The sequence below is a fragment of the Thunnus thynnus genome, chromosome 14 (genome assembly GCF_963924715.1).
Source record: "Thunnus thynnus chromosome 14, fThuThy2.1, whole genome shotgun sequence".
Classification (NCBI taxonomy): Eukaryota; Metazoa; Chordata; class Actinopteri; order Scombriformes; family Scombridae; genus Thunnus; species Thunnus thynnus.
In genome coordinates, this window is record NC_089530.1 from 2,206,121 (window position 1) to 2,220,988 (window position 14,868).

Here is a 14,868-nt window from a genome sequence, read left to right on the forward strand (position 1 = left end):
TGTTTTTCACTGGTAGCCCACCATTGGCAAAGTGTTTGTCTAATGTGTTGCTCTAGCTTCAGCCAACCTCCACACCTCTCAATGAGTGTCTGCATTGCGGTGCTGGCCTACCTCATGGTGTGAATGCACTCTGGCTCCTTAGTGAAGGCGTAAGCATAACCGCTGGACGTGGTGCCAAAGTCAATGGCAACCACCACCATGAAGGACGGTCCTGACGGGACCTGGTCTGTGTCGTTCTGCTGCACAGAGATGATATATAGATTCATAGTGTTAGACATATAGACATACACATACACACAAATATTCACCTGTTAGAAACCTCTTCACATTCACAACAGCCATTAACTGTGACAGCACAACTGTAGATCCAGATCAATAACATATAAAAAGTCAAAATTGAAAAGAAACATCAATTACAACGTAATATTGCATCACTACTTAACACAGACATGAACACATACAGCCCTAAGATAACATGTCTGCATGTTATGTGAATGATATGTGCAGACCTGCAGCCTGTACCACCAAGCAAGTTCAACCTAGTCTAGCTCTCTTTGGGTTAGCTTGCTTCACTGAGCCTAACATTTGTGATCTTGGATGACTGGTATGATGAAACTGGTTATATATTATATATGACTTCAGTATAGAATGAGTATGTTTTTGCTTTTTTTGCTGGATAATGAACAAACTCTGAATATGTGATGCACATAAAAAGTAATGTTTGTGCAGCCAAAGCAGAGAAGAGAGGAAAAGTAGTCAATGCCTGACGAGGTCTATCTGACCCAAATGTTGCATCTATAATGATGGGAGCTAATCACTGTATGTGGATTATTTTTCTAATAAAAGACAACAGAGGCTTTAGTTTTTATTTCCAGTTATCATCACACAGTTGTCTCAGCTGTGTGAGCTGCAGTGATGGAATCAGAGTGTAAAAACCTTCATTGTAAACTCAGGACTTTTGTCAGCATCCTGTAGGAATGATGGCTCAATTTTTCCAGGGATCTGATTGGTCAGCAGTCTTTTGATCTGATCCTTTCAAGTTATTCTGCTCCAGATCAGGTTTGCTGCTCAGCATAGGTCACCATGGTAACCAGTTACATGATACCTGAAAACCTGAGTTAAGCCCAAAGATAGCTGGCTAACCCACTAATCCTGCTTTGTGGTACAGGCCCCTGGTAATGAAAGGACTAACACAGAGAGCCAAAGTGAAACCAGAACTTGTGTTCCACAAATAAGAAAACCTCAAAATTACTAACAACACATATAACTAAAAATCCATCCACAGAAAAGAAACTTTCTCAGCAGTATGTCATTGGGCTCGCTTCATGTTTAGATAAGGACAGTATTCTTTCTAAAACTATATACAGTATATCGCTGGTTATTCAATATTTTTGTTTTTTCAGTCTTTAACAAACACCATTTCCCATAAACCCTAGTCCAACATAAGCGAGTGGAGGGGTCGCGGTTAGTTCAGACACATCTGTAACAACAGCAGGACAGAGAGCACTTCACAGTGTAGATATTTTTAGACTGTGGAGATTTCATTGATTTACAGAAGCTTCAGCTCTGTGTTATTTATCATTATACACTGTGAATAATGATAACTTTCACTTGTTTGACTGTGTAGTATCATTGTTTGTTGCTGCAGTGACCCTCCCTGTGGTCCGCTAACATTGTTATGAAAAATACATGAGTGAGGAAGAGGAAGCCATGAATAGCACTGAGCTGGGCAGCACCACAGGGAACAGCACTATTTCACCACTCTAGTATGGAAGTAAAGCATTTCTTCCTGTTTATATATAGACAAAATACTCTCCAAACACAGATGTTCACCCATAGTAGTTGGATATTATGTAGATGAAACATTTCTACATTGGATAGTCATAGTCACAAACCAGTAAGACTGGTGCATGTAGGTCAGGCAGTGAAGCAGACTGGTGGACAGATAGCAATGTTATCAAAAGAGAATCACAGGTAGGCACATAATGGAAATGCCTGTGAGACAAACATCTAAGACTAACAGATAAGATGGCTGTGCAGACAGGAGATTATACGTACAGCTCACCATAAAGCAGGATTAATAACATTCAAAATATGTACGGAAATGAGTACATGTGCATTAGAGAATGAGCTGAGTTACCTGAGTGTGTGAGGGAGACAGTGGAGTGATTCCAGGGTCACCCATGCTCTTTGCTGGAGAAGGATTAGCCATCGCATCTGCAGAGAGAGAGACAAAGATATTTATGTCACAATCACACCCGCTGTATCTTTATGTTTCTGTATGTTCAGTCAGTTATTTCCATTATACTACATCGTGTACTATTTCATTTTATTTTAAACCAGAAATAGATAGAGAGAGAGATAGAGATAGATTTGGTATCCTGCTATCATGCCATGTTAGAGAGTAAAACTGGTTCCAGACCCTGTACAATAAGCAAAACTGTAACTAACCTTCTCTAATGTCGTAAATACCATATAACATAGACTAGTTACCAAGTACATTGAAGAAATAGCTGCATATGAAGATGATCTTTCCATTCTGTTGTTTGCTTAATTTGATTATTATTAGTATTTTTGCTTATTTTTATTCTGGATTTTTTAAGCATGAGGAAGTGCTGGCTAGCAAGAGTCATCACTGTCACCCTACAGCTGTAACCGTGGTTAATAAATGTACTCTTTCACATTATGATGTGTAACTATACAATACCCTGTGGGTGAGTCAATGCATACAAACAGGTAGTTAGTTGCTTTAAAAACAAATGTATGGCATACATTTAAGAGCAGAGAGTTTTGACAGCAGGATGACCGTCAGACCATCACAGCAAATCGCACAGCTAAAGTTTAAAGGGCCGAGACATAGCTTCCAGAAGCTAACCATTCAGAACAGAGTGGGTTCATCAGGAGGGGAGCCTTAAAGAGACAGGAGTTAAAATAGTCTGGGCTGCATAAACGGTCAATATGAGATAAATAAGGAGATTTTTGAACTGTAAATAATGTAAAGATATTCCAGTACAGCCCCAGATTAAAAATATAGACCTGTAAACTGGTGCGCTACATTCTTTAGTTAATAACTAGCTTGTTCTGCCAACCTGAGCTGAGAGTGGAGCAGCAGCTGATTTGCTTGGAAAATCCAAAACACCGCAAATATATGGTAATATATGATACTGTCCCATCAGTTAGCCCACTGAGAGTTTTAACCTGCCCACTGTAACTACAGCCCTACACAGTTAACAGAATGTAAACACAACAATGATGTAGTCACGCAACGCAAAGGATGATCAGTGGACCACCACACCAAGGGAAAAGTTAGTTTAACAGTAGGCAAACTGAAAATGCTGAATGTTAAATAAAGGAATGAATGGCAACCAAATACTTATAGCAGTAGAGAATGCTGCAGGAGCTTATCAGTATTATGGTTCGCACCATCAGGAACCAGTGCCAATGTAAGACCGGTCCTTGTCTATGGACAAGAGACTGAATGAACATCAGAATCAGACGACATCAGCTGTCTGTGAACACCAGACCAAAACCACTCACAGCTTCCACTGGGAGGGGGTCAAAGGTCATGGAGCAGGAGTCTCTCCAAACAGAGACAGGATTTACCATCTCCTCCCATATATAAACACCTCTTGTCATGTGACCAAAGTTCAGTGCTTACTGTAGGTAACATGATGACACCTGAGTCAACTGAGAAAACTCCATTCACTGATGAAGACCATGAGATGTGGTCAAAATCCCCAGAAAAGGCTGGTGAAAGCTTTTGTCAAACCCTATGGTATGTGATATATGGTACATTTTAATTGGAATAACTGAGGAGGCTCAGAAATTCAACTGAGGGACTGACTGGTTGGACAGTGCCTGTTGTATTGAACACCAAATCATTGCTGCTGAACCTGAACTCTGGCTGCCTTCTTTTCCTGGTGCAGTGCTGCGGACTGACAACATCGACTCCATTCAAATAGCAGAAAACGTCTGTTGCACCTGTCCTTAAAACGCAATGACATTTCAATTGAATTGAAGTTTGTCTCCCCATTTGCTACCATCATTTTCATTAGTCTGGCTTAATAGCCTTCACAGAAAGTGTTCTTTGAACGCACACAATAATAGTACTCCCTCGACGTATTGTGAGCGTCTGGCAGAATTGTCTCACGACGGGACATCATGTTATCCATCCTATTTTTCCGCCTCGCTCACCCTTTTCTCTTGTCCACCCCTACAGAGTGGATGAGTGGTCTGAAGACCCATAATACACTTTGCCAGGCAATTACGGTGAAGAATTATAGACCACCTGTGGCTAGACTCCATCTAGCTGCCATCCAGCCCGTCTTTCCATGGCCCTGGCAGCCCACTCCTAAAATCACCTTTCCAACCTTGAGTTTTTATTCCCAACAATGGCCATAAAAATCAAATCACGATTAGAGAAGTAAAGTGATTGCTCTTGTAGTAAATAATATCTCAACTGCTGTATCACTGAGGTTTGGCTCAGCCTTTCTTTTTTATTGCGCTAGCTCAGTTTGTTTACCTCCATGTAATAAGAAATTTCATTAACAGGCAGCTGTGAAGTGTGAATGCCAACTGTGTATCTACAACAACTTTGATTCTTGCAAACCTACTTTTAATCCCAAGAGGTGAAGTCATTCCAGTCAATACTGTGTACAGCGCTCATGCTACAGGTCACTGACTGTATCTTCCATACGTGACGTGACTTAACATTGAAATTCTTAAACATTCCATAAAAATACAGTAAAATAAATGTACTTCCTTTTACATTCTGTTGTAATTTTTATGTTTTAATATTTTTTTCAACCCCTTGAACTCTAGGGTGTTTTTGCTCATTTTTCATTTCCTTCATTTATAGGTAGCCTATATGGTATAGTAACTATATGTGTCACCCAGGTATGTCATATTATTTTCAGGATAAGTTACACTATTCAGAAATGCCATCATTTTTGCATTTTGTATTGATAGTGCCAAACGATCAAAATACTGACACCCCATTTTCATTTATTTTATCACTGATGTCACATTTTTGGGAACGGAGCAGTTTTGGGTTTCTTTTTTTAACATTATGGCAAATCTGTTCCATGGAATTATACACTGCATTTTTTTAGACTACATCCACACTTCTCTCCGGTGATCTCCGTCCACACAAGCGTTTTGGAAATAATCTCCATCCATACTAACACACCTGAAAATGCATATCACATGACCATTCACCTACACTCGGCATGCGCATGCCAGTGTAAACAGGAAGCAGATTGTCTACTCTATGGTTGGTTGCTTAGTTGCAGAAACTACTACAAAGGAAGAACAGCAATAGCAAAAAGAAAAACCAGAGATTTCTCTGCCTAGACTGACGACAAGGTGGAAATGTCTCTGAAAGTAACACGAGTGTAACGTAACGGCAGAAAACATAGATTGGGAGTCATAGCTGGAAAAGTGTCACGTGATAGGGATTGATGAAGAGAAGGAAGGACATGTCATGACTGATAAGACCCAATCAGGAAGTGAACATAGGTGTCTGTGCCATCGTTTTAAAAAGTCTCTATTTCTGCCCATCCGGACTAAAACGCAATCCCTGAGTTTTCAAACTAAAATGTCTCCATAGAGGGAGGTTCGAAACGCTGGAGTAGTGTGGATGCTAGGCGTTAACGTAGCAAAAGTTATGCATTTTGAAGTGAAAACGTATTAGTGTGGATGTAGTCTCAGTTTACACACAGGCATGGTTGTAGCTGCAAAAGCCTTTACTGGAGAAAAAGATTTAATGATTATGAACCAAGATCTCAAGTTATAGGGAACATCTTTTGTCTCTTTTTTTAATCCTTCACAGATTGCACAGAAATGAACATCTTTGTAAAGGGGAGGTTCTTCTGATTTTTACAGAGTGTGTATGATGTCTGTGTTTGACACAGTTAGGATTTTGAGATTAAGGAGTACAAATTTTGAGGTTGCATCCCTCTGGTGCAAAGGGTTAATGTTTCTTTGTTCTTACAGAGGTGAAACACTGTAGTCTTTTTCAGACATGAAATACATAACATTGCCTCCAGGACAAAAGATTAATGTTGACACATGACAGGATATTTACAGAAAGAGACAATGCTCGTACAATATTTGTGTGAGACAGAGAGATGGAGGGTGAGTTCATAGCTTGGGTGGTCTACTGGTTAAGATGCATATCACATGATCGCAATGTCTTGCCGTATGTCATACTCTTTAACCTCTTCTGACTCTGTTGAGGTGAAAATATTTTTTTAAACTGATCTTTTCTGATGTGAGAAGAATCTACTCAACAACTTAAAACTGGCTCTTTCACTGCAGTTCATTAAATTCATATTTTCTTTGTGCAGAGTGCAGATTGAGATTTTAAATTTATTACAAGATGCACACTGCTCTCTGTACATGTTTGACTTTGTGCTGCTGCAGCCTTTATATTCATCTAACAGCATTCAGTTCAGACTTGTGCCGTGTTGAAAGTGCTAAAGAAATACGACCTTGTAAGACTACCATTGTGACTTTTATGTGAAAATGACTCGCACGCTTATTCAGACATGAGACCAACATGTTACATTGTCAACAGATAAAGGGAAACAGGTCTTATGTAACAAAGGAAAAAAAGTCTATCAACATGTCAGTAGCTAATGGCGATGAAGTAATTATGATGCAGGTTAACTCATCAATCATCCCTATAAATGATTAGTACTGCTGTGGATTCAAGTGACACTCGCTGCTTTGACTTTTTAATCAAATAGTTGAAGACATCATGCTGACATTCATTTTCTACATTTGTACTGCCAGTCTTTTATTTCAGAATATTAATGACATTTTCTGGATAGGCTGCAAAATCAAAGCATAAAAAGAGTCTCCTCACATATAATATCTAGCAACTCAACTGAACCTAAAAGCATTAGCTATGAAATAAAGCTTTACCTGCAGCAGAGACAGTTTGAACTGATCATTTTTTCATTGAGTTTTATGTGACTGCTCCCTGTATTAGCTGTAAGAAAGTCACTGATCTCTAATAAAACAAACTCAGGCTGCATTGTTCTTCTAAGCATGCAGTGTGACAGGTACAATCAGCTGCTCAGCTTCAGGGCGGATAGAAAAAGGATTTGTTTTTCTGCAAAGTGTTCTCTAGGAGAGAACAACCTGGCCAGTGGCCCCCAGGTGATGTAAGGTTAGGGGACATTTCACAGTTGGAAATGTCGTTTATATGTTTATAGTAGCAAGACAGTTGCTAAACTACCTCAAACATATCTGGAATTTCTCTTCTGCATTCATTACATTCATATATATCTTGTAAGATGAAGTTAGTATAGTATTAGCCATGCCAGTGAATCAGTCAGGTTATACTATGTGACAACAACCAACCCACTGCCACTTACACAAAACTGGCAACTGCATATCCTTCATGAATCTGGCTATAGGTTCTATCTCTTTGAAAACATTTTGTACGATTTCTTTATGGCAGTGAAGAAGAAGTCCAAGAAGCATACCATGTAACCACAACATCCCCAGTTCAATTCCGGCCTGAGATCTTTGTAGAATACCCTTCTCTCTCCCTGTGTTTCTCCTCTGTCTCTTTACAAATGAGTAAAGGTAATGGTGTCTAAAACAATATTAGCAGTATTTGAGATGATCAGCATCTGAGTCGACTGCAAAACAGCATTTTATAAACTAATTTATGCTTCGTGTACGCTTTCATGTACATTTCCATTTCAAAATTTACAAGGATATTTTAAGTAGCCAATCCGATGGCTATACCAATTAACATGCCAACGTTTGCTTCTCAGGTGGAAATAATAATGAAAGTAATTAATTGCATTACTTTTGAAAAAAGGAAGTGCTTTTCCTGTTACAACCATGACACTGAAAAATATTACTGTTAGTTTTAACAGCATAGATGTGAGAGCTGCAGAACACCCACGTTCAACACAGTTGAAAAGGATGAGTAAAATTAAACAGGAAACTTTTGATTCCTGAAAAGCCTGCGGAACTCGTGTCGACATAGCAGCATTGAGTGTGCAGCTGAAAAGGATGTGAAGACCCTTGTTATTTTCTCTCCTCTCAGCAGGAGCAGTGACTTCCTGTTGGCCTCACATTCCATCTGTTCCCCAAACGATGTTAACTCAGAGGCCTGAGACACAAGAGCATGTTAGTAAAATGATCAGGCACTTCTGCTTTGACGAACTGAAATCAATTAGTCTAAGTACTACTGAAAAGGGGTTCCTCTGAGTTTAAAAGGCTTACATCAATAAATAAGGGAAGTCTTCCATTTTCTGATGACATTGAGTCCTTTTGATCTGCTGAACTGAGGTCACCTTCTCAGAGGGTCTGGCTGATGAAAAAATCCAATATATGCTTTTAACCAGCAGTCAAGGGAGGGAGTACATCACCAGCAACTCCTCAGCTACCATCAGCCTAACTTCTAATAGCGATATAGCTTAACAGCTTACCAACTACTACATGTTTCCATTAAAATGTGCAAATGCCAATGCAAGTTTGAGGGAAATATTTGTAATTTCCACAAAATGAATTGTGAATCATACAAGTTTCCATCAAACACCTTAATTTTTGGGCAGCCAAGACCATTCAACCAATGCTGCCAGAGCAAGAGGACAGCATGGCATAATAAAAGGTGTTATTTACTACTTCGTATAACAACTTACTACACTCTACAACATCCTCCATGCAATATTTAAAACTGATTCCACTGATTAAATGGTCCAGAATATCTAGCTAACAAAGTTAATGTCAGTGACAAATACATTGCATTTCTTGAAAGTGCTTCACAATAACAGCCTCCTGTTGTTGCTTAGCAGGAGGCTTCAGTGTGAAGCAACAGTACAAAAGGAACATGAACAAACTCCAAACTGCAGCAATTCAGTTACAAGCTACACAATTTGTAAATGAGCAGACTTTAAAATGTGGCGCTCTCATCTCTGGTCACCAGCACAACCACATGTTGAGGCAAGCAGTTTAGTGCAGGACATGGCTGCTGATTGGTCCTGCAACCAAGCAAAAGCACAAGTAAGCCCCATTATCTCCAGCTGTGGAAACACACAAGATCACTGCTTGGTGTGGTACAGCACTACTAAGGTGTGCTATACAGAATGTGTAAAAAAAAAAAAGCTAAAAATGAATTATCTCTTCTGATCCACATGCAACTGGTATTTTTGTCAGTTGCTATGGTGACAGAGTTTGGGGTGGCATGTACCTACAATACCTCTGGTCTTCTGCAGCAGGTACTATAACATCATTGTCTATTTCATAAAATCTATTTCCATCGGCCATAATTGCATCTTCTGTCAACCAAAGGTAAAAACTTTTTTGCAATGTTTCAGCTTTTTTATTTTTTCTGATTTTGGTGTTTCCACTCAGGTTTTATGCAGAAATTGAAAATATGCATAAAAACAACTGGGCTTTAAACATGTCTCCAACATCAGAATGTTTGCTAGGATGGCTGTTTTGTCTTTTTGCTGGCAATCTCTGAGATGTTGTTCACAGTAACAAAATAACTATACTGTTCTTGAATGTGTACATCGTTGCTTGTTCATCAGATGACAGTAGCTTTTGATTCCTTGATTCAAACAGGCTTAGTAGGCAGGATGGGCTTCAAGCCAATTATGCTAGCAATCTAAGTTGAACACATGGTGTCTGTCTTTTGGGGTTTTTTAATCAATCATTCTTTTGTCTGCATATTTTTTTGTTAATGAGTTGTCTATTGTATCTCTTGGCCTTTTGCATTTTGCCTGTCCGTCATACAAATACAAACTTTTACAAGTCGACCTCAAATTCATTCTGTGGCAAATTTTCAATCTGCAAACTGTATCTAGTTTAAATATTTGAAATGGAAAAAGTTCATTAACTTGTTAATGAACCCTACAGAGAGATCTTGATAGACAATAGCAGCTTGTTTCAGAAGACAGTGGTGGCTAAGACTGCGTTGAAACACAGAGACAGATACAAAGCAAGGCACCGACTGTTACCTACAATAGCAGGAGAGCAGCCTCATTAAATTCACTGCGGCAAACTGGGAGGCACAAACACAAAAAAAATCAACTATCAAAGAACCACATTCAGAAGGGCGACAGCAAAATGAGTTTGGGGAGAGAATGTGCTGCTTCTTCTTCTCATCAGAGGTCCCATTCATTCATGCCACGCAGAGAGAGAGAGAGACTAACCCCCCCTACTCTCTCCCCAGCTCACTGCATCCACTTGGCCATCAGCCCAGACACACAGTGCAGAGAAACAGCCTGACAACAGCTGCAGCCACTAGACACGGTCACACATCTAAAGCACACACAGATCTACACAAACATACTATGATATTTAATCACACAGGTTTTCAAGGACATATTTTTGGAATTATGCTGCTAATAGCTGCAGATATTTATTATCTTTAGATCATTTCCACATCAAATATTCTTAATTGTTGTTGTGATGGATGAAGTCTCTCAAACACCCAGGGATACTGCTTACAGTAATGTGCTATACTGATGAAACGTCTCAGGTAGGCTTCTTTTCTCGGGCCAGACAAGTGTTATAAAATATTCATCATATCAGAGATGGATGACACAGACTGGCTTTATTTTAAGGCTAAGATCAGCCTGACCTATCAGTGTAAATCTACAGTGAACATCACTTAACTGCAGTTGGTGGACTGTGTGTGATAGCACATGTGTTAACTCTAGGTATGGTATGTATTTCTGTCAGTGGCTTCTTACTCTTCTATGGCATGAGGTTTGAAACAGCTTTTCCCTTTCATCCTCTGTCAAGTGGAATATATTATACATGAGTCTGACTGTGTGGATGGTGTAGAGATAAAGTGCAATGTCACGCTGCATGATTTTCACCAGACCTACAAAACCAAAGTATGTGATTGTGTATGGTCAATTGAAATTAAATTGAGTTTTTCTGCTACAGCATACAGACCTCTGTTGATTACATGTCTTGTGCTCTCCTTTGAGAAAAAAAGGGGCATTATTGATTTATCACAAAAGACCTTGTTTTCTCCCTTTAAAAAGGACATGACATGACTCTTGACTGCAAAAATGAATACTTGTGCACTTAGACTTTAAATGCATATTTCTAATCTAAGACTCCAGTTTTTACACATAATAGAGATAATGCAGAGAAGTAAACGACAAAGCAATCACCGCTGACATGTGAATATGCACATTCTATGACTTTTTATAATATAAAACTGCAACTGTAAAGTAAGTGTTCACTGTAAACTAAATATTCCCTGTAAACTAAATGTTCACTGTAAACTAGATGTTCACTGCAACTGTAAACTGCTCACTGTAAACTAAATGTTCACTGTAACTGCAAAGTAAATGTTCACTGTAAACTAAATTTTCTCTGTAAACTAAATGTTCACTGCAAACTAAACTGTCACTGTAAACTAAGTTCACTGTAATCCAAATGTTCACTGCGACTATAAACTATTATTTCACTGTAAACTAGATGTTCACTGCAACTGTAAACTGTTTACTGTAAACTAAATGTTCACTGTAACTGTAAAGTGAGTGTTCAGTGTAAACTAAATGTTCACTGTAATCTAAGTGTTCACTGCAACTGTAAACTAAATTTTCACTGTAATCTAAGTGTTCACTGCAACTGTAAACTAAATTTTCACTGTAAACTAAATGCTTACTGTAGATTAATTGTACACTGTAAACTTAATGTTTACAGTAACTTTTAGGTGTTCACTGTGAACTTAATGTACATTGTAAATTAAATGTTCAGTGCAACTGCAAAATGTGTAAATCTGTGATTTTTATTCCATGTTCACAGACTTTCATTAAATTGAAAAACATTTGACTGAAAGGGATAAAAAAGTTAGACTCTTTACCATTTTAACGTGCCAATATGACAAGATAAGCATCATCTTGTGATATTAATTTTGTCCCTATCACCCATCCCTACTCGGTTGCATTGATATTGCCCATAGACAGATTTGTCCTACCATTAGTATGAATCACAATCTCTATAATGTGTGTGCTCCTTTCTAAGTCAGAGTTTCTTTGTTACCCACCTACAGCTTGCATAAACACCATTTCTTCATCACTAAGCTCTGCAGGCAGGTACAGTGTGAATAAACTGCAGAGGCTGAACAGTCAGGGAGAGGCTTGGCAGATCAATAAATCTATATGCGTACAGAGATTCTGCAGAGCAGGCAGAAAACACATCTCCTGGCACTATAAGTTAGTGTGTAGATTTAGTCACATCACAACGAAAGCAACTGCTAATTTTCATCAACAAAATAAAACAATACTTAGTAGCAGGACTGCTCAAAGATAAATAGTGTCTCTCAGGCAGAAGACCATCATTCCAGTGTAATGATTATTATGATTTAGCCTAAATGCTGAATTGTGATTGAAAATGGACTGTAGGCCATGTGGTCCAGGCCAGATTAGAATGATGATGGAACTGACTTTAAATTCTCCAGCCCACTCAGAGTACCTAGTGAACTGTGACTGATAAAGACATCCCAACTGTAAGGCATGAAGGCCTCTCTCTGGACTGCTTCACACTCACACAGAGATAAATCAGAGAAATCAGGGCAGCAATCAGGATGGAGAAGAGCAACCAGTAACAAGAACAGCTGACTGTATTGTGTTGAAACACCTGTAAATCCTCACCATCCATCTATCCATTTTCCATTACTCATCCAGGTCTGGGTCACAGTGGCACATGTCCACATGATCTCCAACTCCTCCTGGGGAATCCGGAGCTGCTCCAAGGCAAGATGGGATACTTAATCCAACCAGTATATTCCGGGTCTGCCCTGGTGTGTCCTTGCATTTTGATTTGCCCAGAATAAATCCCCAGGTCGGCATCCAGGAGGCATCCTGATCAAACCACCTCAACTGGTAACTTATAACGGGAAGAAGAAAAAGCTGAGACCCTAAAATTGACTTTATAATGATGGTGAGAGAGGTTGAAGATAGCATTTAGTGGCTATTAGTAGTACTACATCTTCAGGCACTTCCACACTGGCTTCAGCTTTCACCCACAGAGGTGGAATTCTACACTATAAAAAATAAAGTAAGGATAAGTCCAGTTTATGAATTATTGTGTCTCTTCCTAATAAGTTTGGCTAACCTGGGGCTTTGTTTACCACTTGTCTTTCTTGTCTGACCTTGTTGCAGTGATGTCACCATGTTCCCAGATCTCAACAATTAACTTACAGTTATTATTAACAATGGAAAACTATGAAAACAAGATCAAAGATTTACTAGACCAAAATAATTCTTTATGGTCGGAGTCTTGGCGTTCAGTTAGCAACTGTTGCCCGTTTCCACTGCAGCGACCTTAATGACTTGTAACTGTGTTTAAGCTTCTAAGAGTCACCTGTTCACAGAGTTTTATCTATGACTACCTATTGGCCATTTAAATCTGTCGTTTCCAACTACCTCCATATTTCCACAAAGTAGCTAGACAGAACGTGACTTTTACTGAAACAGATGTTTCAAGGATCCAAGTGGTTGTAATTGTTCATTACAACAAAGCAACAAAGACATTTATATGAAACAATGAACAGAAGCGTCTGACAGAAAGAGAGAGCGAGGCAGGCTCCTGGAGAGGTCAGAGCGATTTGAGGAAAAGCCTTAAAACTCTCAGTTGAACAATGGCTTTCCTTCCTGCCTGCATGTAATGGAAAAACTGATAACAACAAAAGCTCCACCGAAATAGTCCTTGATTAGTGAGAACAATTCTCTTAACCCAAAGTAGACAAAAATAGATCACTATTGTGTGGACAGCCACGTCAACACCTCATGGTCTGTAGTATCCTCTGACAACAATACACATCTGGATTAACAATTGATTTTTCTTTTTTGATGTGTCCTCTCATTTCATCATATGCCTTCATCTTCAGCAGCCATGCTTCTCTTGGAGTGTGTGCATTTTTTAACAGCCTATGTATTATTTAACAACAAAGAAGTATTCACATCTTTAGTGGTGCATTGCTGCTCCATGTTTTCAGGGGGCATATCTGTCTGCCTCACAGTTTACCAAAAAAGCATTTAATTCTGCTTCATATTCACAAATTGCTCACAGCTGCTGCTCTTTCCTGTGCTGTAAACAGTATACTGACAGATACTAACACCAGAATCTGTTACTGGGGCTGTAGTTTAGAACACCACAGGCAGGCAGATTGGTCTTCAGTTCTGACTGACAAGGTTCAATTTGTGTCTGTCTAACATTGATGTGTGTGCTACCTGTATTTTGCATTTTTTTTCCAGTACAGATCAGAAACTGCAAGCTGCAGACAAGCTGAAGAATGCAGATGGATCCTAATCATGCTACAGAACGTCTGACAACTAGCTGAAGCTTTCAGTGTGCAGTCTGTATGATTCCCTGTGCAATGATGTCTGGGTGCTGTAGAACATCTCTAAAGACATGTAGGTCAGATGCACTGGGTGTAGCCCTGGTTACCCCAAGCACACAACATCAATATTGATATTTGTGAGTTTTAACATCACATGACACATTTACCAAAATGTATAACATAAGTGGGACATTTCAGTGTAAAAGTAAACTCAGTGGTTCTCTCTGTTGAACACACTGTGCATGTTATAGCTACACTCAACTACCACAAACATATAATTGGCATTTCTGAGCTGTGATTTCTTAGCACTAATGGGCTATGTTCTATTCTAATATCAATTTACCAGTCAGCCTCCAGATCTGAGATAGACTGGTGATCTGTCTTTCCCCATATTTTCAGTGCCCGCCTGCAATTATACAGGATACAACATGATTTGTCCCTGATTACTGAAAGTGATGGATTCTAATTGGATAATGCCAATAAATAGCCTGTCCATGGCCTTAATCATGTCCAAGTTAAATGTAGTGACAGAT

General features: G+C 39.1%; 1 protein-coding gene across 3 annotated transcripts in view; it reads right to left on the reverse strand.

Moving 5' to 3' along the window:
• hspa12a (heat shock protein 12A) overlaps positions 1 to 14,868 on the reverse strand; it is a 58,319-nt gene that overhangs the window by 33,838 nt on the left and 9,613 nt on the right. For 2 of the 3 annotated variants that reach the window (XM_067609298.1, XM_067609296.1), the window contains exons 2-3: positions 2,141 to 2,217; positions 112 to 239 (exon numbers count right to left, since the gene is read on the reverse strand). In XM_067609298.1, coding sequence (XP_067465399.1) covers positions 112 to 239; positions 2,141 to 2,217 — 205 coding nt within the window. The remainder of the gene's footprint in view (positions 1 to 111; positions 240 to 2,140; positions 2,218 to 14,868) is intronic. The other variant, XM_067609297.1, reaches the window with a different exon arrangement.